At 43.0% G+C, this 23645-nt stretch overlaps 1 protein-coding gene across 2 annotated transcripts in view; it reads left to right on the top strand.

Annotated features, from left to right (window-relative positions):
* LOC143330245 (transcription initiation factor TFIID subunit 4) overlaps positions 1-23645 on the top strand; it is an 88415-nt gene that overhangs the window by 54490 nt on the left and 10280 nt on the right. For both annotated transcript variants that reach the window (XM_076746681.1, XM_076746770.1), the window contains one exon: positions 5605-5727. In XM_076746681.1, the coding sequence (XP_076602796.1) occupies positions 5605-5727 (123 nt within the window). The remainder of the gene's footprint in view (positions 1-5604; positions 5728-23645) is intronic.

Below are 23645 nucleotides of genomic sequence, written 5' to 3'. Positions count from 1 at the left end.
GAGAACAATAATACACACGTGGTTGATGTTGTGAAGCAGTAGCCACAGGGGAAAATGTGCAGTGAAACTAAGTTGAATGAACAGTACATGATTTCTGTAAGGAAAGTAAACTGCCTTTTCTATTAGTTGCTGTCCTTATCATTGTTAATGATTACTAAAATATTGGGCTGTGGGTGTGAACTTTTTCAGTGTCTGAAAAGTTTGAGAACCACTGATTTAGCATGTTAGCATGTCAACATTTGACAATTAGCACACAATGCAAAGGACAGTTGAGGCTGATGGGAATATCATTGGTTTTGCGGGTATTTGGTCATGATGATGGTGCTATGTGGAAAATTTAGAAATTCACCAAAGTTATTACAATTCATCCGGAGGGGAACATCAGTATCTGTGCCAAAATAATGACAGTCCATCCAATAGTTGTTGAGTTGTCACTCAAAGCCATGAATGTGAACCGTGTGGTGGCAGTAGAGGAGAAGTCAGACGATCTCCTTCATAAGGATTCATCCTCAGGGAACCGTGAATGTCTGTGTGCGTGTCTTTATTATTGCCAACCTGGCCATGGATCCCTGCACGTTTGGTCTGGAAGAAAATGGTGGACTGATGGACAGCATTGCCATTCTGAGAGCCATGATGCTAAGACTAGTGGAATATTAAACATTCCTACAGAGTTACTAGATTCTGTTTTGGTTCGATTTACAGTTTAATAAAAATAGTTTAATTCCTACACATTTTTTCTATCTGCATAGCTGCGGGGGCTTGCGTGAAGTAAATTTCTTCATTTGTTAATGTCCACATGATGACAGCGCTATTATGACAACGCTGACAAATGTATGAACACGTCTGCCTGTGCTCACACCCATAAGAGTAACAGAGTAACTGTTATACATGATGCTTTAGATATATAAGAAGGTACATGGCATAAAATCTGCCTTATTGTATTGTACATCTCTACATTTTGCAACCCACCATTATGCAAATATGTTTAAGATGCAGGAAGTGCGAGGTAGAATACAGCAGATATCAGCAGTCAGGTGGCCATCTTTAGTGCCTTCACTGCACTTTCTCGTACTTCTGTAGTACTTTGCAAAGCATTGACCATACCCAGGTTTTGTACCATGTATTAAACATCATTTTATACATTTCTAGTGATTCATTTAGGTGCAGCTTAATTCTTGTCACCATACACACTTCATTAAACACCTTCTATTATGACCTATAGCTCAGCCTATAGGCGAGTAGTGCAAGGGTTGGAGCTATGAGATTTGATTCCCACTGCAGCCACCCAGCCTTGTTTAAAACGTCCTTTTGGAGAAAAAGATGCGTTAACCAAAAGTGGCATATGTTATGTCTATATACTGACAAGCTCCCCGCTGTATCCTGTTGGACCAGAGCTTTCTAGGGGGAGGGGAAGAGACAGACCAACTGAAAACCCACGGTCTGGCTTTTGTACTGCCGCGGTCTTTGCAGGGCAGACAGCCCTTCAGCTTCCTTCACAGCCTTGTAGCTGCTTGTGACGTCAAGCAGAGCGTGTTCTGCTCTACCAAGGACATCTGTCTGTAAGCGTCTGGGGGGCCGCGAGCAGCCCCTCAGGCCAGGAGGAGGGAGGGAGGGGAGGATGGAGAGAAAAGCCTTTGTTAAAAACAGCAGAGATGGAGAACGGCAGGTTGGCCATCATGGCTCCTGCAGCTCACCCCCCCGCCTCCCTTCACTCCGAGCGTATCAGAACGCTCGAAGGTTCTTGCCGTATTTTGGACATTTTTGCATCATAAGGGAACATACTGCTCTTTCTTCTGTGTTGAGAAAAAGCCCTGATATTTCTTATTTAGGTCTTGATGGACATTTTTACCGATCTATTAAGGGTACAGAGCTTGAGGTTAGACAAGATGTTGCAAACAGTTAACCGAAAAAGCAGTCATTGTTTTCAGTTGTGTACATTCATGCATGTTCTCTTATTTTCTCCCTTGAATCTAATTGTAATAACAATAATAAAACCAAACCATGCATAGAGCTGATTTGTTCTTACTTACAGGCAACAGCATGTGTAGTGTGCTGTTATAAAAAGCATTGGATTTCATCCAAACTGCTCAAATCTACATATATTAATACATAACTAAATAGTGAAAATCCCTCATTGAGAAATGGACATATCTTGAAAGACTTTATTTGAATGCAGTGGGCGTAATTCACATTTTGAAAAGGGCCGGAATCAGTTCAGTCAACAAGGCAATAACAGACATCAGTAATGAAAACATTAGCAATGTTGTATAACATTCTTTAGCTTTCATTTTACTCAGCCCCACCTTTTAGATTATTCGCTCCAGCTGTACTGATTCAGCTGCTGTGCGTTAAACCAGCCGTCTGCATCGCTGATAAATATTAACTTCAACTGCCCTCAAACTAGAGGTCTTAGTCTTATTTAAATATGATTTTGAAGAATCTTCCAGGACATAACCCCATGACACGAATAATCTGATGAATGCATGTAATTTGATATCCAGGGCCTGGATTTTTTTAAGCATGTGAAGCATTTATAGCAGGAAAAAAGATATTGTATTTTTGGGGTGGGCTGTGGGTAATTTTATGTTGTATGTTTTTTGCTGCCATAAAACACTGGGTGGTGTTATTTATTCTCAAAGGAGAGTTTTTTTTTACTTCTTGCAGAGAGTATGTGTAGAAGCTAAACCCAACAGTGTATTTTTAGCTGTAATCAAACGTTCAGTGCAGATTAGGAGTGACTGTGAGAGCCTTGGTGATTAGAGGCCCTAATCTGATTAATATCACATTCAGAGCTTCAATGTTTGCACTTGCACATTGCGCCATCAGACTGGTAACTGATACACACGTAGCAGGGCGTTCAAAATCTGTAAGAGAGCTTCATGCACCTGCGACAAGTGCCTCCCCAGAAATGTGCATATTTGTGTTTGTGTGCACTTCCCATTTCCCCTCACTGACCATAACGTCATCACCTGGCATTGTGCTTTTTGCATCCAGACTAAAACCTCTTTCTAACAAAGCTGTTGATTGATTCTGTCGGGTACCTTGAAAATGTTCTACATCTCCTGACCTTTGCTAATAATTTGACTTTACAAGTTCCAGTTCCCTGCTTTAAAAGGGCATACAGGCAGACTGGAAGCACTGGTATTTACGTGACTTTGGAGAAGCAGATATTTGTGCGTTACCATTGATCGGACTTGGCAAATGTATGCATCCTGCCAGCTGGTTATTCTTCCAGCCTGGGACGACTCTCTGTAGTGACCTTTGCAGTTTTCGGTGATGATTGCATCTATGGCTTAACATTGCTGACAGGGCAAGTCCAGAAGGTAAAGAAAGATTCTTTCAATGGTCCACATTTTCACAGTTTTAATTTCCTTATCGAAATGATGCCTCGGTGGCTGACATAACAGGCCGATAGCATTAGTAAAGAGTAGGACTGGTGGCATGTAGACACTCATAAAAAGCATCACTTGCTTAACACCAAAAGATAATATACAAATTGAATTATGACCAAGGAATAGCTCCAACTCCTCATGTCCTAAACAGACCCTGTGCAGCTCAGGACAGTTTATGACAGCAATCTGAAGACTTAAACTGTTTCGAAGGCAACATACATCCACATTCCTTCAGAGCCAGGACTTCATTGCATTTGTGCACTTTTGTGTGTCTGGATGACCATACTTCATATATATGTTATGTGAATTAAATGGTGGTCAAAAGAGGTCCTAATGGAATACAAATCTAGCAAAGCCTGGTCCAACTCTGGCTTGTATCAGTTGGCAGTCATTAAAAGAAGGTAGACTCGGCACAGTGGCACCAGATTGAAATCAGAAATCAGTCTCCCTGTGTCATGGCGGGCTCTTTATTGACGGGAAACGCAGACTGGAGGGTTGCAGATGGTAAAATGAAGTCTTCATTTATCATACAGTCATAAATCTGAAAATGCAGGCAGTTGCTGTGGGCGCTGGGAGCCCATGCCTGGTGCCAACTGCCAGGCGGAGATGCCGGCATCCTGGTGCCATCAGTGAGATAGCGGACCCCTCTCTCTCTCTCTCTCTCTCTCTCTCTCTCTCTCTCTCTCTCTCTCTCTCTCTCTCTCTCCCCCTCTCCCCCTCTCTCTCGCTCTCTCTCTCTTCTGCTCTATCGCTCTCTCCCAGCTCACTTTGCAGTGGGATTCTTTAAGGTCAGGCCTGGAGAGATTTGTGTGTTGTTTGTGGCAAAGCCTAATAAGGTTAGCATTGATAACGTTAATGCTACATTTGCCATGTGGACAAGGGCAATAATCATCCACAGCCTGTTTGCCTCATCCAGCTACGATCCCCAGTTTGTGACTCTGTTATACCCTCTGTCCCCATTTGCATAGTATTAAGATCCTTGACACTGCTGAGAGTCATGGACTTGTCCATACTGTTGTTACTAATTAGCATTTGTTTTCACTACAGTGTGTCACATTTTCACACCGTCCTTTTTAAAAACGGACAAATAAATGTGGTTTAGTTTAGATATTCAGCTGGTTGGTACCACTCCTATTATTTCCCCTACTTTGTGTTGTCAGCGTGTTTGAATCTTTCAACAGTTCCGCCGTGCTAAATGTGAAGTGGCAACACCCTAAAGGGCATGCCTTGCCATCGGGGTTTTCGGAGAAAATCAGAGGCAACTGCATGCACATTTTAGATCAGACTTTATACACCAAAGCAACCTTTTACAGAGCGCCATCTGAAAGTAACATGGAATTTTCCCCTGATCAGACAACATACATGCCTCACACAAACACCAGCGCCCAGTGAACGCATGCTGAGAGATAACATAAAAGAACATGAAAGACATGAAAGCGCACATTGATTGTCCCTGTTCGCTTCAACCCAGGCCTCTCTCCCCCAGCAGGCAGGCACGCAGGCAAGCTGGTGGGAAGGCATTCCCTGTGCTGTGGCCAAGATTGATAGGCACGTGTGTGTGTTGTGTGTGTGTGTGTGTGTGTCTGTGTGTGTGTGTTTGCATGTTGGAGGGAGTGCTGACACCCTCTGTGCCATGGCCCCAGGCCCTCACACATCCACCCAATAGAAAGGGCAGCTCCCAGCAACGCTGGGTTCCCCTTCAGCCCTGCAGGTAGACATGACATTACCTTGGGCGATACTTCCCCACAACTTTCCCCTTGTACATCACAAACTGCAAAAATCACAATGAGACCATGTGACTACACGCGCGCACACACACACACACACACACACACACACACACACACACACACACTTGATCTTTGACAGAAGCCCTGTTAATGGCTGAGAACAGGCTTCCATTTTGTTGGGCTCAGGAGAGCTTATACAATACATGGATGGACAGACAGAAGGAAGACGGGGGACATCTTCCTCCTTTATGCCTTCCTTATATATTAAATTATAACTATGGGTGTAAGAGTCACTTTTTGTACAGAGACATTGACTGTACTTGAATTTGCCAGGATGGCACTGGGGTCACTGATGCATATTGATACCTTGCACATGACGTACTTACTAACCCAAACAGATGATTGTGATACTGGGGCGACGCTACACCACATATCCTGTAGAGGGTATGGTTATTTTCTAAACTTTTTGTTGTCTTCTCCAGATGCAGCAACAGGAACTGGCCCAGATGAGGCAGCGAGATGCCAACCTTACAGCACTAGCCGCCATCGGACCCCGCAAAAAACGCAAAGTGGATTCACCAGGAGCCACCCCATCAGGGACAGAGGTACGAACTAGACTCACCTCATGACTGTGTCATCAATTTTTTGTCCATATTCACATGTTGACTTGATATATACCCTCAACAACACCATCAACTTTATATATATATAAAAAAAATATATTCTACCATTCCTGATATGTATCTGAGCAGAGTAAGATTCAGTGCATTTATGATGATGAAGAGGAGTTGATCTCTTACCACTTAACTGATGATGCTATAACAACAAACATAATGGCAACCCACCTACTGGGCTCTCCACAAAGAATACTGTATTCCAGATAATATATTTCTCAGTTGTTTTTTTTTCTTGCAGTGTATTTTTTTGTTTGTAGACAGCTTTCAATGGTAATTTTCACGGTGCTGCCATCTCTGACTGTGATAAGTTCAAACATGGAGGGTTGTTAGATATGCAAAAAATGAGTCACCGAATATGTATCTGCAAGACGGTGAATAAGAAATAATCCATAACTGCAGGTAAAGCAGTGAAGCCAAATTCCAGCTGCTGGTCAGATAGTTGTTTGAAAGCTTTTATTTTAATGCAGCATGTTCTGAATCTAATTACCGTGCTGTTGTTCAGAGACTTTAGGTTGTGAGTTTCCACAGAATGCTCCAAACCTTTCATGCATCTGTAGGTCAGGGTTTGCGGTAAGCAGACACTCCACGGTTGTAGAAGTGTGTGATATTAGTGGCATAAGTGCAGTGACTGATATTGCTTCTAGGACAGTTAATCAATACTCTAAGAAAGGATGTGGTATTATGGTTAAAGATTATACAAAATCACAGTGAAGATGTCCTGCTGCCCAGTATACTGTCTGCTTTTTGTTTAGTTGTTCCTGCTTTTCCCTGATAGTTTGGCATACTTTATATTTGGAGCTCTTGTTTACTTACTCTCATTTTCTGCCTGTTTTATTTATCTGCCTAATAGCTATTGTCATGAATTCTTATATATCACTGTTCAACAGCACATCTTGTTACACCATATTTTCCCGATGCAGAAACGAGATTAGTGCCCCAGTGCCAGCCAGCCAATGTTACACTAATCATGTCTTTCAAAAAAAAAAAAAACTAAACAAAACAAAAAAACAATAAAATCAATTGTTTACATTATATTATCTATCCAGGCACAGGCACTGTAACCCATTTAGTCACTGCTGATAGAATAACATGGGGCCCTTTTTTGGTGGAAGATGTGATCACATCACAGTCCAATCTTGGGACTTCCTTTCTACCAGTAGGCTTCTATTTTAATGCCTTTTCAAGCTCATTTTAATTCACACAAAAAATTTCTGAAGTTTTTAGAGTGCAGTGATAAGCAAGCTTGATAATGAACACATAATTTAAGTGCTTAATTGTTTGAGGTTATGTAATATATTTGAGATGTAGTTAAGATGTCAGGATGCATAAGAAGACATGAACGTGGAGATTGAAAAAAAATAAAAAATACCCCCCCTGAGGGACTGTGACCCCTAACCTCTCCAACAGTTTTCTCTCTGTCTGGCTCTTCAGTTGTCATGTATAAAACAGTCTGACATATTATATGCTCCAGTGTTTACTGAGGTGAACACAATGTGAGAGGATAAAATGATGAATTTTTTCCCCCATTTGTTTCTGTTCTCCAGTAACAACGTTGAATAGATAAATAACTGGTTACTGGTTGATTGATTGAGTCTGTGCCAGTTGTTGTTATATTATGCACTCACATGTAGTTGTAAGTTTTAACAACAGATTATTAGGATTCTGGTAGGATTCAAGTTTATTTGTGAGCACATTTGAGAGCGACGTTCATTTACAAAGGTGCCATGCACGACACAATAAAACACCCATCAAGATATGAATAGCAAGTAAATAAAATCAGAGGCTGAGGAATGGAAGTGGGTTTACATCAATGGATAGTACTCATGTAGGATATACAGTAGAATAAGCAATATATAGGAAAAAGAGGAAATTGTGGGAAAAACATGATCTGCTACATCTGGAATTACAATGATAAGACGCCACAGTGGGTGATATGTGACATTCACTTGGGCTGGTCAACGACTCAGTGTCACATTCATCAATATTTCACTGTCCAAGTGACCAAGTGAAGTCATTGAAATGAATGAAAGCCTTGCCTTCATTTATTCCATCTGTATGTGCTCATATTTATGTTCTGCTGGGTGGCCACAGATCACAGACCGAGTGAGAATTTCGTTCCAGCTTGGCATCCTTATTCCCACAGAATGGAGCTGATTGTGTGTATCTGTAGCTGAGGTTGTGTGGTGAGGGAGCTGTGAAGTGCACTGGTGGGTTTGCGACACAGTGTGCAGCCCTCTGAACCATTGTTCTCATGTTTATTCATCTACAAAGTGGATGAAGATGAACAAATCTGAAATCTCCGATTAGAGTCGTGAGCCAATACCTTTCTGGAGGCACCCGGGAGTGGGCTTGTTTTGTGGATGGGGTTCTTTGTTGGGCTCCCTTCCCCCACGGCTTTAGTTTTGAGGGCCATTGTATTCTTAATACCACACATCCTCTGCATGCTTAACCTTTTCAGAATTAGCCAAGTTCAAGAATCACCCACTCTCCACAATTAAGTCGGTGAATGTGATCTGGATGGTAGGAAATATCTGTGCATGGTACGCAGAACATGAGACATACTCCCATGTGACTTGCCTAGTCTGTTCTTAATTAAGCTGAACTGTGTTGTTATAAAGAGCCGTCTCCTCTTTGAGGTTCCATAAGCAATGACATGAGCATCATATTTTTCCGGCACAGGGTCATCCATGAAGTCATGCACAGTTGCTGTACCAAGTCACATTTTCCTTTAGGCAGCAGGGGAAACATTTAAATGCTACATATTCATCTGTAAATATGATGAATCTAAAATAAGACTGAATTTTGAATGTCAATTGGTCATTTTAATAACCCGCTTATCGAGTTGCATCTTCACATCCTTCGCTTAGCAGCAATATGTTGCAGAGGAGCATAGTAATGCACCCGGTAAAAAAGCATAAATAACAAAATAAAAGCATTACTTCTGGTCCTTGAGTGCAGTGCCAACCTCTTTCAGAATGTTTTACCCTGATGGGTATTAGCCCGCGACCTTCTGCTGCATTCAAAAAAAGCTGCTTTCTCAAACTGCTTTCCCAAATGCAGTTACACAACATAAACATGAATATACATTATACTGGTGTTGTTTCTATTTTATCCATTTTTTTTAATGTCCTGTTCATGTTTAATTAGAGGGGCATAATGAAGTGAAGCTACAGTGTGCCCCTCCTCTGGAGTGATTGCAGAGGGGGCGGAGGAGGAATCTTAACTTATTTTCACTTCGTTTTCACCTCCTCACATTTCTTCATTTCACATGGGCTGGAAGTGCCTGCAGCCTTCTCTTTCCCTTCTCCAGAGCAAAGTGAATGTGACTTTTCTAAGGGGGTCACAGGATGCCTGGAGGCCTGTGGGTGTTACTGGACTGTTGCCTGCTCTCAGCTTCACTGAGGGGCTTGTCATAGATTTCATCTCCACAGAAATGAGCCGGGGGGCCCTGGCCAGGAGCACAAGCAGCCAACGTTATGAAGGGCCTGTGCTGATTATTTCCCTCTGACATCGCATCCTGAGCTTTCCGCATTAATCCCAGACAAAGGCAGCCCTTCAGTGCTGTGCCAGAGTTCAAATTAGGAGCCAGATAATGGCCTTGTTGAGATCCTGCTCTGTTCACCGAGAGTCAGAGCTCCTGTTGAAATCCTCCTCTTCAATTTTCCTTCCCTCCTGCTTGTTCTTTTCCTCATCAGACCACCTTTTCACCATGTTCAGACTGTGACGGAATTCAGGTGACACAATTTCGCTCCATCCCCCCAATCCAGCCCCCCCTTCCCCTATTCACCCACCTTTAATTTGATGGTGGCTTGGCCGGGCTTGGGCCTGTGCCTGGATGAGGATCGCCACGGGCTGTGAAACTGATAGCCAGTCAAGACTGGAGTGTCTGTCTCCAGCCTGATCTAGTCTGCAGGAGGGAACAAAGGGGGCCTTACAGGGCTCCGAAGGGTGGATTAGTTCCAAGGAGCCAATGGCTGGGGCTGCTGGCTGGCTGGCTGGAAGAGGCCTGCTGTGGCCCCAGCGGTGGGTCACTGCACAGGCAGGGGCTGCACAGGCACACACACTGCTAACCCCCCTCCAGCTCAGTAGTCCCCATCCTACAGCCCTAACCCTCCAATCAGCACACACAGGCTTTTGAAGTTCAGCAGAAAAGTCAAGGGTGAGCTACCTTGAAGATGGTGGAGGGGTGAAGTGCAGCGACAAAGGGCAGCTGAAGGAGGATGGAAATGTGGCAAAGGCTCGGTTTCCCTCAAAACATTAGCTTGGAGATGTGGACACCAATAGTATAATGCCTTATTAAAAAATACTGAGCTATTGAAAAAAAAAAAATCTTAATTCCTAATTCTTGAAAAAGCACCAAAAACGCATGCACCTCTATGGGAAATGTACAAAAAGCTAAATGTCTCATCACTGTGAGAAGCTGACTTTTCTGCAATTCTTTGGCTGTATTTTGCAGCTCAGCTATTAGCATCTACTCAGTGGTATGGTAATACAGCTTATGCATTGCATTGAGTGTCTACCACACTCCAGCTCATTGCTGCTCTGTAGCCACATCAGTATTTGTATATTGTTCGGAGAACCTCACTGCATTGGGGATAGAGGACAGTCTGTCAAATGGAGCTTCATTCACAACGATTATTCCATCACACACTCTTTATTCCGCCCTTTCACACATTTCACATTATTTGAACACTTCACTCTCTCATTTCCCCCTCATTGATTTTTGTGTCTTGATTTCCTCACCTCCTGTTCGGTGCGTCTTGACTAAACTACGTGGCTTCTGTGTTGCTAGCTTACGAAAGACAGATAGAGACTCCTCGCTACATCTAAGGTTGGAATTAAAGGTTCCGCGACATGAAATGTGCCTCAGCGCACAATGTCCTGCAGTGTTAAACATGCTCAGAGCTTTGAAACATCCTTGACACATTTACGAGCTCGTAGTTATCATCCTGCCACTGAGGCCATTTATCACATCAAAGGAAGAGCTTTGTTTGTTGACGTAAAAGCGACAATAGCAGTCAAATTGCCTGGGTTCGTGCAGCCACACTGCCTTTCTCGTATCTGTCTCGACCAGGCGCAATGCAAGGGACAAAGGTAGGCGAGCGATTTAATAGTGAGCACAGTCTATTTTTCCATTTGAATTCATTTCACCTTCTTTCTTTGAGGCTGTAGATCAGAAAGAAGGAGTGAGGCAATAGAGTGAGAGGCATGGGGAGAGAGGGGGAAAAGCACAAGGAAAACTGATGCCCTTTCCTCCAGCTAAATTAACAGGAATCATGTGGAAAACAATCTGAGTCTCCAATGAAGGAGGGAGGGGGGGGGACCATTAAAATTAGCCTCAAGCTATGGACTGCACCCAATATCACTAAAGCTGCACTCACTACAGATGTGGAGGCTGGCTTACAGGCAAACTATGCTCTGTTCTATAGCTACAATTAAAATCAACCTCGCTGCCAAAAAATAGGAGGGGGAAAGAGGGGGTAGAAAGGCAGACATGGAACATCAAAGACAGATTGAAATGTGTAGTCAGTAATAAGAGTGGTCTCCAAGCCCCGAGGTTCTCCACGGTCCCCTTGTTAATGAGAAATTTTGACCTCTGGTTTGTAAGTTAAACTTGTAATCTCGGTTAATGAAGTAAATCAATCCCAACTCGGGAGTGTTCAGTGTCTCTCCCTTTGCCTTCTCCCCGCCAACCTCCCCTCTGTCCTTCTCTCTTGTGCTTTTCCTTGTCTCCTTCTCCTCCTCCTCATGCGTTGCTCCCAGTGTGCCGCCTGGGAGTAAAACGGCCAGGTCTTCAACCAGACAAACAGGAAACTCTTAGAGCACGAGAGTTCCGGAGCTGGGGGGGAGGCGTAAGGACTCAGAGGACTAGGACCAACCAGGCTGTTTGGTTAAGAAGGAGACAGGCCAACTGAATGCTAGTAGAAGGGACAGCGTGGAGGAAAGCGTTCGCTCCTCCTCCCCGTCTCTTCTTCCTATCCATCTTTTTCCCTTCTCTGCCCACAGTCTGCTGGGGATAGCATTTGGTTAAAGAAGTCATGCCTGCTTGTTGGTGCAGTCGGAGAAGTGGCAGTAATTTGCAAGTATACTGTACTCACTACAGCCTCCTCCTGTTCTTACTACCACAGCATCCTCCTTCTCCTACTTCCCTCATACTCCTCTCCGTGTCCAAAACAAACACACAGTGAGAATTTTAAGTGGAAAGGACAGCTAACTTGACCTTTTTAAGCTTTCTTAAACATGTGGAGCTCCATTTCTGCTCACAACTATATGGAGGCTTCTTAAATCCACTGGGTGCATTGACATTAACCCCCCATTAGCCGTTGTATTCGTGTGTTTATTTCTCCATTGAAGTAGAATGCAGTGACTTTAGTGTGACTTATATCAGTCTGTAATGAAGCAGAAGGAGTCCTGTGTGGGTTCTTTGTCTCTACATGCTACATAAATATGATTAAAGAGGGTAGAAAGAGGCTGCCATTGGTTTCATAATGTCAAGAAGATTGTAATATTAGTTTGACTCTACATCTTAAGGCAATTCTGTGTTTCCAGCGAAGACACAAAGGAGATAGAGTTGAGTCTTCAGAATGGTTACAGGGGCTCCTTGGCTGGATGCCATACGTTCTTAGAGCTTTAACACAGTGCACTTTGCCAACTTTCCCTTTCCCTGCACAATGTGGAGCACAGTGGTACCCACCAGTGGTTATTGCACTGTGGACTATGGGTTAAATCATTTAAAATACAACCATATCATTAGCATGAAAAGATACATGTATTTGTTTTTTCTTCAATTATGCAGAATGCATTTATCCACTCCGGTATAGTTCTATATTGAAATGCACAAAATATGAGACACACATTGCATAATTAGAACTGCATATCATCAACAATTCAGTGTCAACTGAACAAGACAATTACGTTTGTTACATATAAACATTGTATTACATATAATATGTAATTTTCATGTAAGTTACTGTCAAGTACTGAGAAAATGTCACAATGTGTCAAGGATACAACACAGCTGCAACACACAGTGAAATACACATTGTAACAAATGCATGAAGATAAACCATATGACATGTGGATGAAGGACTCTCCGCTCTGCAGCAAAGATGAGATCTGGAGCACACAGTTATGGTAAGAGTTACAGTAATCAGGTGCAGCAGTTATTGTTTTGACATGAAGCATATATCAGTTAAACAAAGAACTATCTGGTCATAAGCCAAAGCATTGGACAAAATAATAAATTGAAGTCAGGTTGGCCCAAGATGAAAAGTCAAAGAATCACCAAAGTGATTACAATTCATCCTGAGGGGGACATAAATGTGGGTGCAAAGTTTCATGGCAATTCAGCCAATAGCTGTAGAGGCATTTCACTCCAAACCAGTAATGTCATAGAGGTGCTTTAGGAAAAGCCAGAAGATCACCAAATGCTTTGTGGCCAGCTATCTAGTAGATGTTGAAGTATTGGTCAGAATAAGTGAAAACTTTGACCTGCTGGAGGTGTGCCAGGGACAGTCAAAATCACCAAAGTCAGTCAAATTCCTCACCTGGGCACCATGGATATTTGTAACAAATTTTATGGCAATCTCTCCATTAGTTGTCAAGATATTTAGAAAATATCAACCTCATGGTGGTGCTAGAGGGGAAGTCAGAGGATGACCACAGTCATTAGGATTCATCCTCTGGAGATGCTGAATGTCTGTATCGTGACACATCACATCATGACAATCCATCTGTGTGGACTTATGATATGTGGTACGTGCCAACTTGAGTCAGCATTCCTGGCTTTAACATCTTCATTCATGGAAAGCACCTCCAAGATCAGTAGTACAGATGCATACACACAGATGCTCCATCTCCTTGGTCATTCAGGTTACATTATCTCGTGAGTCACACTGAAAGAAATACTGTAAGACAGCAATTAAACATTCTCAGTGAGGGAGAGAGGAATCCTACATATGAATGTAGGTATATCCACCATATACCATTCAGACCGTAAAAGAAAATATGTAGACTTCACTGATTCTATAAAGTTATATTGCACAGTTACTGTGATACAGTACACTATCAGTGGATAGTGATGAATTGAAGTTAGCTGACGGTGCTCCATCAAACTAGGAAATCAATCTGCATCAGTACAATAAATCTCAAGGTATCTCAAGGTAGAGGCATACTCAAGACAGATGAGAGTATGCACCTACACTAAAGCCTAACACACAAATGGCATTTTTTGATGAAAATGTTCATGAAATATTTGTATGCGTTTGACAACATTATAGCTAAATGGGACATACTGTAGAGTGTGTTCTCTTGCAAACTGTCTTATAGTTTCATCACCATGATTACAGAGAATTTGATGAAAAATCGGTTTGACTCATGAGAGCGTCACACCACCTTCCTCTCTCTCAGAATTCCCTCCTGAAAATGATGGTTTTTGTATTTGTGCTGTTGAGGGATGGCCTCGTGGACCACACAGTGGTCTCTATGGTTCAGCTGGCTGAGAATATGAGGGCTCAGTCTGAGCTGGAAAAAAAAAAAAAAATCATTTTGATTATAAATTTAGGAAATTATTTTAAATGTAGTTTATGCAACCTGTTTTTGATGATTCACTTTTGAAAATTTTAAAATCAGCCTTTATATATGTACATAAATATACACATTCGTGTTAACACTGTAATCTCCCTGTTTAGATAAGAATGTCCTATATATCCATATTCATGGAAAAGTAGTGACCCCCCCCTCATTTCTGCCTTTAAAACTTTGCCCTGAAATAATGGTTAAATATACAGTTTTGACAACAAAGTTGAGCCCCAGGCACTTAAAAGATACCCATCTTAAAGAAATTAATTACCTCCCTTGTTAATCTTGATATAATTAAATTTCTGAAGAATGAAATTTGCTGCCTCTTTTTTTTCCCTCTCCGCCTCGCTGCTATGGAGGCGAGCCGATAATGGCTGGCTCTCTAGCTAGCCTGCTGGCCAGGGACGTGGGGACAGCCTAACATCCTGGGCCCCATGCTGTGCTATACCGCACTGTGCAAACCCACTCTCCTCATCCTACGCCTTCACCACTCATAGGGATAGGCAGAGAAAACGCCTCAGTCACTACTTTGCCATCCTGCGCCTGCTTGTGTTTCCTCCATCCTGGAGGAGATGGAAACTCTGGGCCTCCAAATTCTTAGTTTTTAACATGTGATAATGTTTTGAACGACTTGAGAGTCATAGCGCGCGGGCGCTGCTAATGAAGTTGTCAACACGGAGCCTAAGAAACTTACATGGTGGAGCCCTGGAGAGCCCGGAGAGTTCTTTCTGTTATGGCTCACTTAAGGAACTCCTGTGTCTTTGTGTGACTTACTGTCGTTTTTTATAGGACCTCCTGCGATGCCGTTACATTTAACCCTGATTGCTTTGTGCAGAGTAGTACCGTGGCATTACCAGGGAGCAGTGCATTTTCTTGTCACTATGTATTTAAGTTTGTTTTCCTTTGACTATAAGTTTTATGTCAGCTCCATTGTCAGCTGTCAAGGTTTGAGCCTGAGGAAAGAAAGGAGAAAAAGCTGGAAAATATCTTTCATTAGGTGCAGGTAGGGGGGCAGAAGAGTGCCAGGGAGGGTGGAGGAGAGGTGGTATTATGTATGGAGTAGGCAAAATATAACAACTAGATGGCAGAAATGCCAACATAGAGAGTAATTTGAGTTTTCAGAATCTGATTCAGGACTTTTCACTGTGGAGGTGTATGTTAGGCATCCTGTAAGCAGCAGCTCTCTCCTTAAAACTCAGTACTAAATAATGGAGCACCATCTGCATCATAGCTTATCTCCAGCAGTCTGCATTTTCCCCTTTGCTGTCTTGACATTTATTTATTTATTTATTTTATATAACACATACTTTTTTTCAATGGATGCTTCTCTTCATCAATAACTTGATGTCTTTGATTATGTATGTGGAAAAGTCACTGGAAATGAACCCTCAAGATTTCACCAATACTGTGCAAAGGTAGAACATGGTGTGCTGAAGTGCCATTGTTGTACTAGAAAAGACTGCAGTGCAATGGTCAACCCTTCAAAAGATGGAGTGAATATTTCAAATGATGATGATGACAACTTAATTGTATGGCAGGAATGTTAATTGCAAATTTAGATTTGTTCTGACAAGTCACAGGGGCTCTTTGGACCGTTGAGGTGAAATTCACATTATGGATATATTGTTGACTGGTTCAGCAACCAGAGATGAATCAATCTGTGAGGTGTTCCCACCCCTAAAAACTACTCATGTTAACTAACTGCTTTATTCCACTCTAAGCTTTTTACTGCAGGGCCCACAAGCTCATTTTCCTCTCAGTCTCCTGCCAGGAGAGACCCTGTTTTGGCTTCCACTTCCACTTGAGCTACCCCTCATAACCTGGACCAACCACCAGCTCCTTTACTCGATAGCAATTGTCCATTTAAATGAGTTGCTCATATAGTACAGTTTCATATGTGTCCTTCAGTCTGAGGACCATTCATTTCAATGTTTTGTGCTGAAATATTGTTGTGATGCATTGTCCTCTATTTTGGCTTTTAAGGGAAAAACAGAACATCTAAAATTAGCTTCAGAAAATGGTGAAAGAGAACAAACAAGGCGATCCATTAGTGAGGATGGGTTATTGGCTGACTTGCCTCTTCTCATGGCGGCCCATTAAAAGTGGTAATGTCTGCCTGCAGCAGTGCCTGGGGAAGAAGAAGGAGGCCATGGAAGGCATATTTCACATGCATCAGACACTGGAATTAAATAGACCAATGTTCCCTAAAAAGACTGAAGTACATCTCTTTCTGATGTGCGTCCCGGGCAAAAATTCATTGATCTTAGAATGTCCCTTGGCAATTATAAAATATTAAATCCAAGTCGCACTTTTCGGCTCGGCTTAATTTTTTTTTTCCTCGCTTTTCACTGCTTTCCATTTGACCAATTTAGAAAAAAAAGTTGGAAATGGATGGCCATGAAAAAAAGGCACTGATAATAAAGACTGTGCCCCTTTTAGATATCTTTTGTTATGTTTCTGTATTGTTTTTGTGGAACATCTCAGATCATTAAATGGGACGAGGTCCCAGCAAAGCAGAGAGTGCCTGAAACATGTCTTGGTACAGCATCAGGCCAGTGTGAGCCAGGACCATAAACGACTAGGATTGAAGCACACAAGGGAGTGCAATATGTATGATGTCTTTATTCCTGACGCACAGGGTCTTCTGAGCCACCGATGCCTGTTTCAGCACTCTGGGGATGACAAATATTTGTCAGCTGCTTTCCATTAGGTCTGTGGCCCCAGTGCTCGCCTCCCTGGCCCCTTTATGTCCCTCAGAGATTACAGAAGGGTCTACAGTTAATTGCCCAAATCATTAAATTTAACATATATCTCAATAAATATAATCAGCCAGCTGTTTGACAAGGTACACAGTTCATTAAGTCCCCTTGCTTGTTTGTCGTTTCCCTAATTAAGATTTAGAATCGATCATTGAGTGTGTAATGTACAGTGTAGCTCGGCTTGCACGGGGAGTCTCTCTGCTCAAACGAAAAGGAATGGCATCCGCTTGCTAAAGCTTTACCATTTAGCACACTGACTGCAATGGGAATTAGACATCCTGTGCTAATTAGGGAGGCCAATTAACTGTGAAATTCAGGCGTTTTTGACAAATAATCTCAGCAGAATTGAGACATCACCGTGCACATGAATGCTATCGGTCCTGAATGGAGAGAGCACAAAGGCTATTGGCTGCGGTGCTGTTTTAAATGCTTGCTTGTCTTGCTGAAAATGTGCTCCCAGTGGTGTGTTGGTCCTGTCAGTTATCATGGAGTCTAAACTAATGTCTCCCAAGTTTCCTAAACGGAGCCACACGTACCCACTAAAGAGTCATATGATGCCTTACTGTATATTTAGTATAATTATAAAATAGGTTAGCTTTAGCTTAAGTGTTCAATTTACTACACTGTTACACGGATAATAGAGGAAACAATTAACTCTGAGAGCGGCTGCTCTTTCGCAGTCGAGTGTCACCAGGTCTGGCTGTGCTCCGGCCTGTAAGCAGCAGAACAACGTTGTTGTTGCTGGCCTCGTCTGGCAGATCAGCTGCCCAGTGCTTGACCTCTATTCCCTTTTCCCGAAACAAAGAGTTGGAATTACCAGAGCGCCTCAGTGTTTCTGTGCCTCTCATTCCCATTTTGATTTATGATCACATGTATTTTTTAGATTGCATAAATTATGTATTTGTTGGACTAATGAATGCCTTCCACTGATAGAACTTTTGGAGAGTTGTGAATAGCTGGATATGGCCTCTATCACCCGCATCAGTGTTCTGATTACATGTTATGGCAGTTCAGAGCGCTAGATGTGGTTTGGCTGAAAAAGACCCGCCTGGTCTTTTGGAGCGATTTTTATATACACATACAACAAGGTTGAGAGAGCCACAAAATGTAAACATACCTCCTGGGCCGGCCTGTGTCACTGCACCCCACTGCTTTGTTTTGAGTTGGTGTATGTGTGTGTATTGAGGTGTGTGTGTGTGGTCTGACTCGCTGACAACCATAAAACAGGCCCCTGCTGTCTTTATTACCTGTCCGACCTATCCCAACTTCTTTGTTCCTGCAACACATAGAAAAGCTTTTAACCGTGCTTGCGTTGGCGCTTTCTGTTCACTTGGAGTGTAATAGAAAGCCGCCATTACACTATGGAAGGCAATGGCTGAGGGTGTATGCCGAAGCTGTTTGGATACCAGGCAGCGCCGGAGGTGTGTTTGCTGGGCGCCGATGGGCAACTCCTGTAGCTGCCCGCCTCAGGTGCAGGAAGAATTGAGTACTTCCTTTTACAAGATGTGTAATTATTATGGCAGACAGGGGTGTGGATTTAAACCAAGTCAATATGTAGATAAGCGTTATACACACACACACACATATACACACACAGCTGCCTGGAAAATGATGCTATTGTACGTGGCATAATAAAGCAGGTTGCCAAAATGCTGTGCAGGTAGGAAGGAAGCCCTCTGGGCCCGTGGAAGAGGGACCTGATGGGAGGAATGAGGCCTCCAGGAAAGTGCCAGAAAAGCTGTAATGAGGAACTCCTTAACTGAGTCCAAATTTTCTGATGCTGCCTGCCATTATTACCCCCAAAGCCACCAAGCCTACTAACTGATCATATGATTTGAATTTTCACATAGTAGTGCCCAGTATACCATACTGTGCAACCAGTAGAGTTCTTTGTCTCACGCTCATCAGCAGAACTAGTGTAAAGTGGTGTCATAAGTAGTATATTCATATTAAAGTTGAATTGACATATCCAAATCCCCCAAAATGGTAAAGGAAACATTGTTTCTGAGTAGCTATGAAAACTCTGTGAGCCTCTCACCCTGACAGCTTGTGGGATGAAAAACAATGTCACTGGGGGTCACAAATGTTCACAGAGGCACAAAGAAAAAAAAAATCCTGCAGTAAAGTTTCGGTTCGTCTTTCTGGGCCATCTATATAAAACATGAAACTCTACTCTTTCCCCAGAAGAGCCGGGATTTTAATCAGACCTGCTCTTCACACAGCCATTTTCCTGCCTCTCATACTTAGCAGGCGTCACATCAGGTGCATGGGGACCAGTGACAGCAGAGCTGGAACTGAGCCTGTGATGGCTAAATGATGTCAAAAATGGCCCCATTTATGTCAATTTGAGATCAAGGACCATTTCATAGTGTGAACCTCCGCCGTAAATGTGCTTTCTAATCTCCACCATCTGCATATCTGCTGCGGCCCCTTGGTGCGTTCCCTTTCTTGAAAGTGAAACGTCTCACTGCTCATATGAGGATCTATGTGAAGGCTGACAGTTCGACATACAGCACATGTCTGCAGAGCGGTGGGATCCGCCGTGCCGCCTTGCGCTCTCTTATCTCATTCTGAAGTCAGTGTCTGTTAGTGCTTGGATTCGGTGTTATTCAGTGCCATGCTATTTTGCTAGCCTACTCCTTTCCCTAATTAGGCCATTTGCAGGATGCCTCCCCCTTCATGTGGTCATTTATGTTCGATACCACTCTGAACTGATAAGCTGTTGTTAACTGGTTGTTCCTATTCGCAACGTTTCGCAAAGACATCAAAGGGCGGACCACAAGCCTCATTTGGCAACTTCTCCCAGCTATCCATCGGCTGCAAAACACCCCGGTGCCTAGATTATTAACTCAGTCACCACCCTCTCATTCAACTTGAATTAAAAATTAAAATCCAGCAGAAATGACAGTGCCACACCATTGAAAGTAAAGTCTGTAAAACCAACAAGGGCTCATTAGCGAATAGTTCTGAAGACAAGCGTTCTGACTTGAGACTCATTACACTTCTCCTATTTTAACTCTAATTGGGTTCATTTTATATATGAAACGCCTTGAATATTTAATGCTGAAAAAGTTCTACTTCTGATACTTTATGTAGCCAAAGATACTTGGCCTGAGTTAATTGTCCAGGTTATCAGGCAAGCTGTTAGCGATTTCTCAGTTATTTTTGCTCTGCCCATACAAAACAACAGAGAGGAAAGACACTGAACGCATCGTTTGGTGGATTATTGATTGGATTATGAATCTTCACACAAGTAAAGCTGATTTCTAAATCACAACAACAATAAAATCATCGTCTGGATTGTTGTTATATTAGCTGCTGTACTGCTCTTCTGCTGTTCTGATTGTAGACAATAGGACTTTCTATATATATCTATATGTATATGTCATTACCCCACCACTATCCTATGTGGTGTTGCCAACTTAAGCTACAAAAACCTGCCTGCCGAAGAAAGACTTTGTAGTATTTAACAAGTTGTTCATCTAGCCAGGCTTAGAGCATTTTAATTAAATAGATTAAAAACAATGTTATGGTTTCTTCATCTGGTTGCCTTCACACAATCTTTTGTTTCTCTCAGGTTGAAAAGAAAGAGAGCAGGGGGAAAAAGCCAGGATTGTGTTTCCAGGCAGGAAAGTTTGAAGTTCTTTGTTTGGAAGCGAGGTTCCGGGTGCAGCACACTGTTTAGCTTGGTGACCCTGTGACTGTCTTCTGAGGAATTGTATGAGCAGCCCTGCAGAATTGTGCTCCAGGGTCAGCTTTCATCTTAGCAGTAACCTGTGGACTTTGAAACTCAGGGCGATGGAATTGCAGCTTTGTCAGTACACTACTAATTAGAAAATTCCTGACCTCGAGCAAGATGTTTTAATTATGTGTTGTGTCAACGAGTTTGCAGATTTAATCCACCGTTGATACACACTCAAGTGTGCAAACTGTGTCGCACATTGTAGTAGATCAAGTGGAATGGTGAAGGGGCTTTTTGCTCCATCTTTCTCTGCCCCATATAACCTTACGCCTTTCCTGCACCATGTTTGTTGAGAGCCATCACATGCTTAAGTAACCAAATTAGACGTGGAGTTAATGTGTTAACTCGTGAAAAAGCTGGTCTGATTTGCCTTGGTTGTGGGAGGCTGAACAATGTGACAGTATTGTGCTGGGTGTGAGCTCTCTGTTGCAGTGAGTCAGTGTGAGGGAAGGCAGGAAGGGGTTAAACAGAAATTGAGCGGGGATGCTGGGGGCAGCAGTGCTGCAGAACATAGCAGTGTTCGTGCGAAGGCAAGTCATTTCCCGAAACACTGCAGACACATGGCCTGCGGCGCTCTAAAACCTTTGGAGACCAAAATGGCTTGCAGGAGTTAGAAGTAATAAGGTGTTTTTTTGCCTTCTTTCTCCTTGACTGAAATTCTGCACGGTTGCTATGCATTGCCATGGAGCTGTGTAGCTGTTTTTATGGTTTATGTGGGTATTAAGATGCTCTGCAACTGGCCATTTTTGAGATTTGTTGTTCTTTAGCTGTGAAGCAAATGGAAGTTGTTTGTTTTGAAAGTAATTCCCTCATTTTTTTTTTTTTTTTTTTTTTTTTTTTGCCATGATCAGAATGCTAGTCCTCATTCTTGCCCATTTGTACTTTTCCCGTTTTTCTTTCTGTACACAAAATGACAAATTAACAAAAGCATGTATGAGACAAGAAAAAACAGATGCAGCAAATGTGTTTGACTCTGCTCCATTTTTTGAAAAGCACAGTGACAAAAGCAGCCTCTGGTTCAGCCTTTTTACAGAAAAGGAACCTGTGAAAGGAACAAAGGCCGTTTCTGTCGGTGCATGGACATAAAGCTGTGGTATTAGTCCATCCTGACCTCTCTGATTATCGTTGGGCTCAACCAAAACCCTTTTCATCCTTTCTCCTGGTTCTGTTAATCTTGGCTGCTTTGTCTGCTTCAAAGAGAGGCTCCAGCATATAATCTGGGTATGTACATCTGTGAATTATTATTCTAATTCTTTATACGTTTATTAGAGCTGAATAAACTCCACATCAAATACATCACTCGGGCAATGTCAGAAAGCCTGGGGCAAATCAGCCGACATCTGTTAACTCTTTCAAAATGGCCTCATCCAGCATGTCTGTGGGCGTAGAGGAGCGAGAAAAAGGAGAGGCGAGAGAGGGAGAGAGAAAGTCTCTGTTGCTGATTAATGGCGGCCGTAGGAGAGGCGTTTCAGGCCGAGTGTGGAGATGAAGCGGGGCTGCACTCCCACGGCTGGGCTCCACACTGTAAACACTGTGAAGGGACGAGGCAGCGGTCCCCAGCTGAAATGCGTCGTGGAGGAGAACATGTGGGAAAGCTTTGCTTCCTGGCAAATAGTCAGTCAACCAGGCAGGCAGTCAGTCAGACAGTCCTTCAGTCAGTAAATTAGTCAGCCATTCAGTGAGTCAGTCAGGCCCTCAGCCAGTCTGCCAAACAGCCAGTTCTTCAGTTAGTCCGTCAGTCAGCAAATCAGTGAGTCCTTCAGTCAGCCAGCATGTAAGCCAGCTTATCAGTCAGGTACTCCTGATGAGGGGAGGCCCATCAGGAGGATCCGAGTACCTGCGAGGCACTTTAAAAGTTGCACCTGGCGAATGCAACTGGGCCACCAAATCCTACCTGGCTACCTGCCACAGTGGCCAGCATCATAGGCTGAATTCATCAATATTTGACTAGTGGCTGCTGTTAATTTCCACCCTGGCTTCAACATTAAAAAACACCACCTGGTTCAGCTTTTGCTCCACTTCTTTGTTTAGCTTGTCAACAGTCTGTCTCTGTTGTGCTATATATGTCCTCCTTGCCTGAAGCATAGACATCAGTGTTTAAACAGATTTTTCAGCATCAAAGTAATAACAACAAAAGAGAAATGTTGCATCATGAACAGCTTATCTATTTCTTAACCAACATGGGGCTAGTCTTTATCCTTCAACATGAATGCTGAACATTGTTTTCCAGCAGTTTTAGTTAACACAGATTGTTAGCCAGGGTGTACGCACATACCGGTACATATAGTACACACGTGTGTGTGTGTGTGTGTGTGTGTGTGTGTTGTCTTACCATGCAGTCTGCAACTTCTGCTGTGAGGAGTGGAGTGCTGAGACAGCAGGTTGGCCGGTGCAGGGCCGAGCAGCTCTGTGTGCCTGGCAAAGTGGGCCATTAACCCACCGCCCTAAGGTGTGACCTGGGCCAAATCCAATATTGGCTCCGGCATCAAGGCACAGGTGCCACTCAGGGTTCAAAGCCACAGATCAGCAAGAACCCCACCGCCGCTCCTGTCCCCACCCCCTTTCCCTTCTCAGACAATAAAGCACTAAATGTAAATTCCTCAAGACACCTACAAGCATCGCTGCTGCCACTGCACAATTGGAGGCGGGGAGTCAAAAGCAGAGAGAGAGAGTCAGAAAGAGATAAAGAGAGGCTGAAAATATACATTATTAATCAAAAGTAAATTTAGCAAAATGGGAATTCATTTAAGTCCTCTCTAGCTTGA

This window comes from Chaetodon auriga, chromosome 1, assembly GCF_051107435.1.
Source record: "Chaetodon auriga isolate fChaAug3 chromosome 1, fChaAug3.hap1, whole genome shotgun sequence".
In the NCBI taxonomy this organism is placed as follows: Eukaryota; Metazoa; Chordata; class Actinopteri; order Chaetodontiformes; family Chaetodontidae; genus Chaetodon; species Chaetodon auriga.
This window is presented reverse-complemented; position numbering and strand designations above follow the sequence as displayed.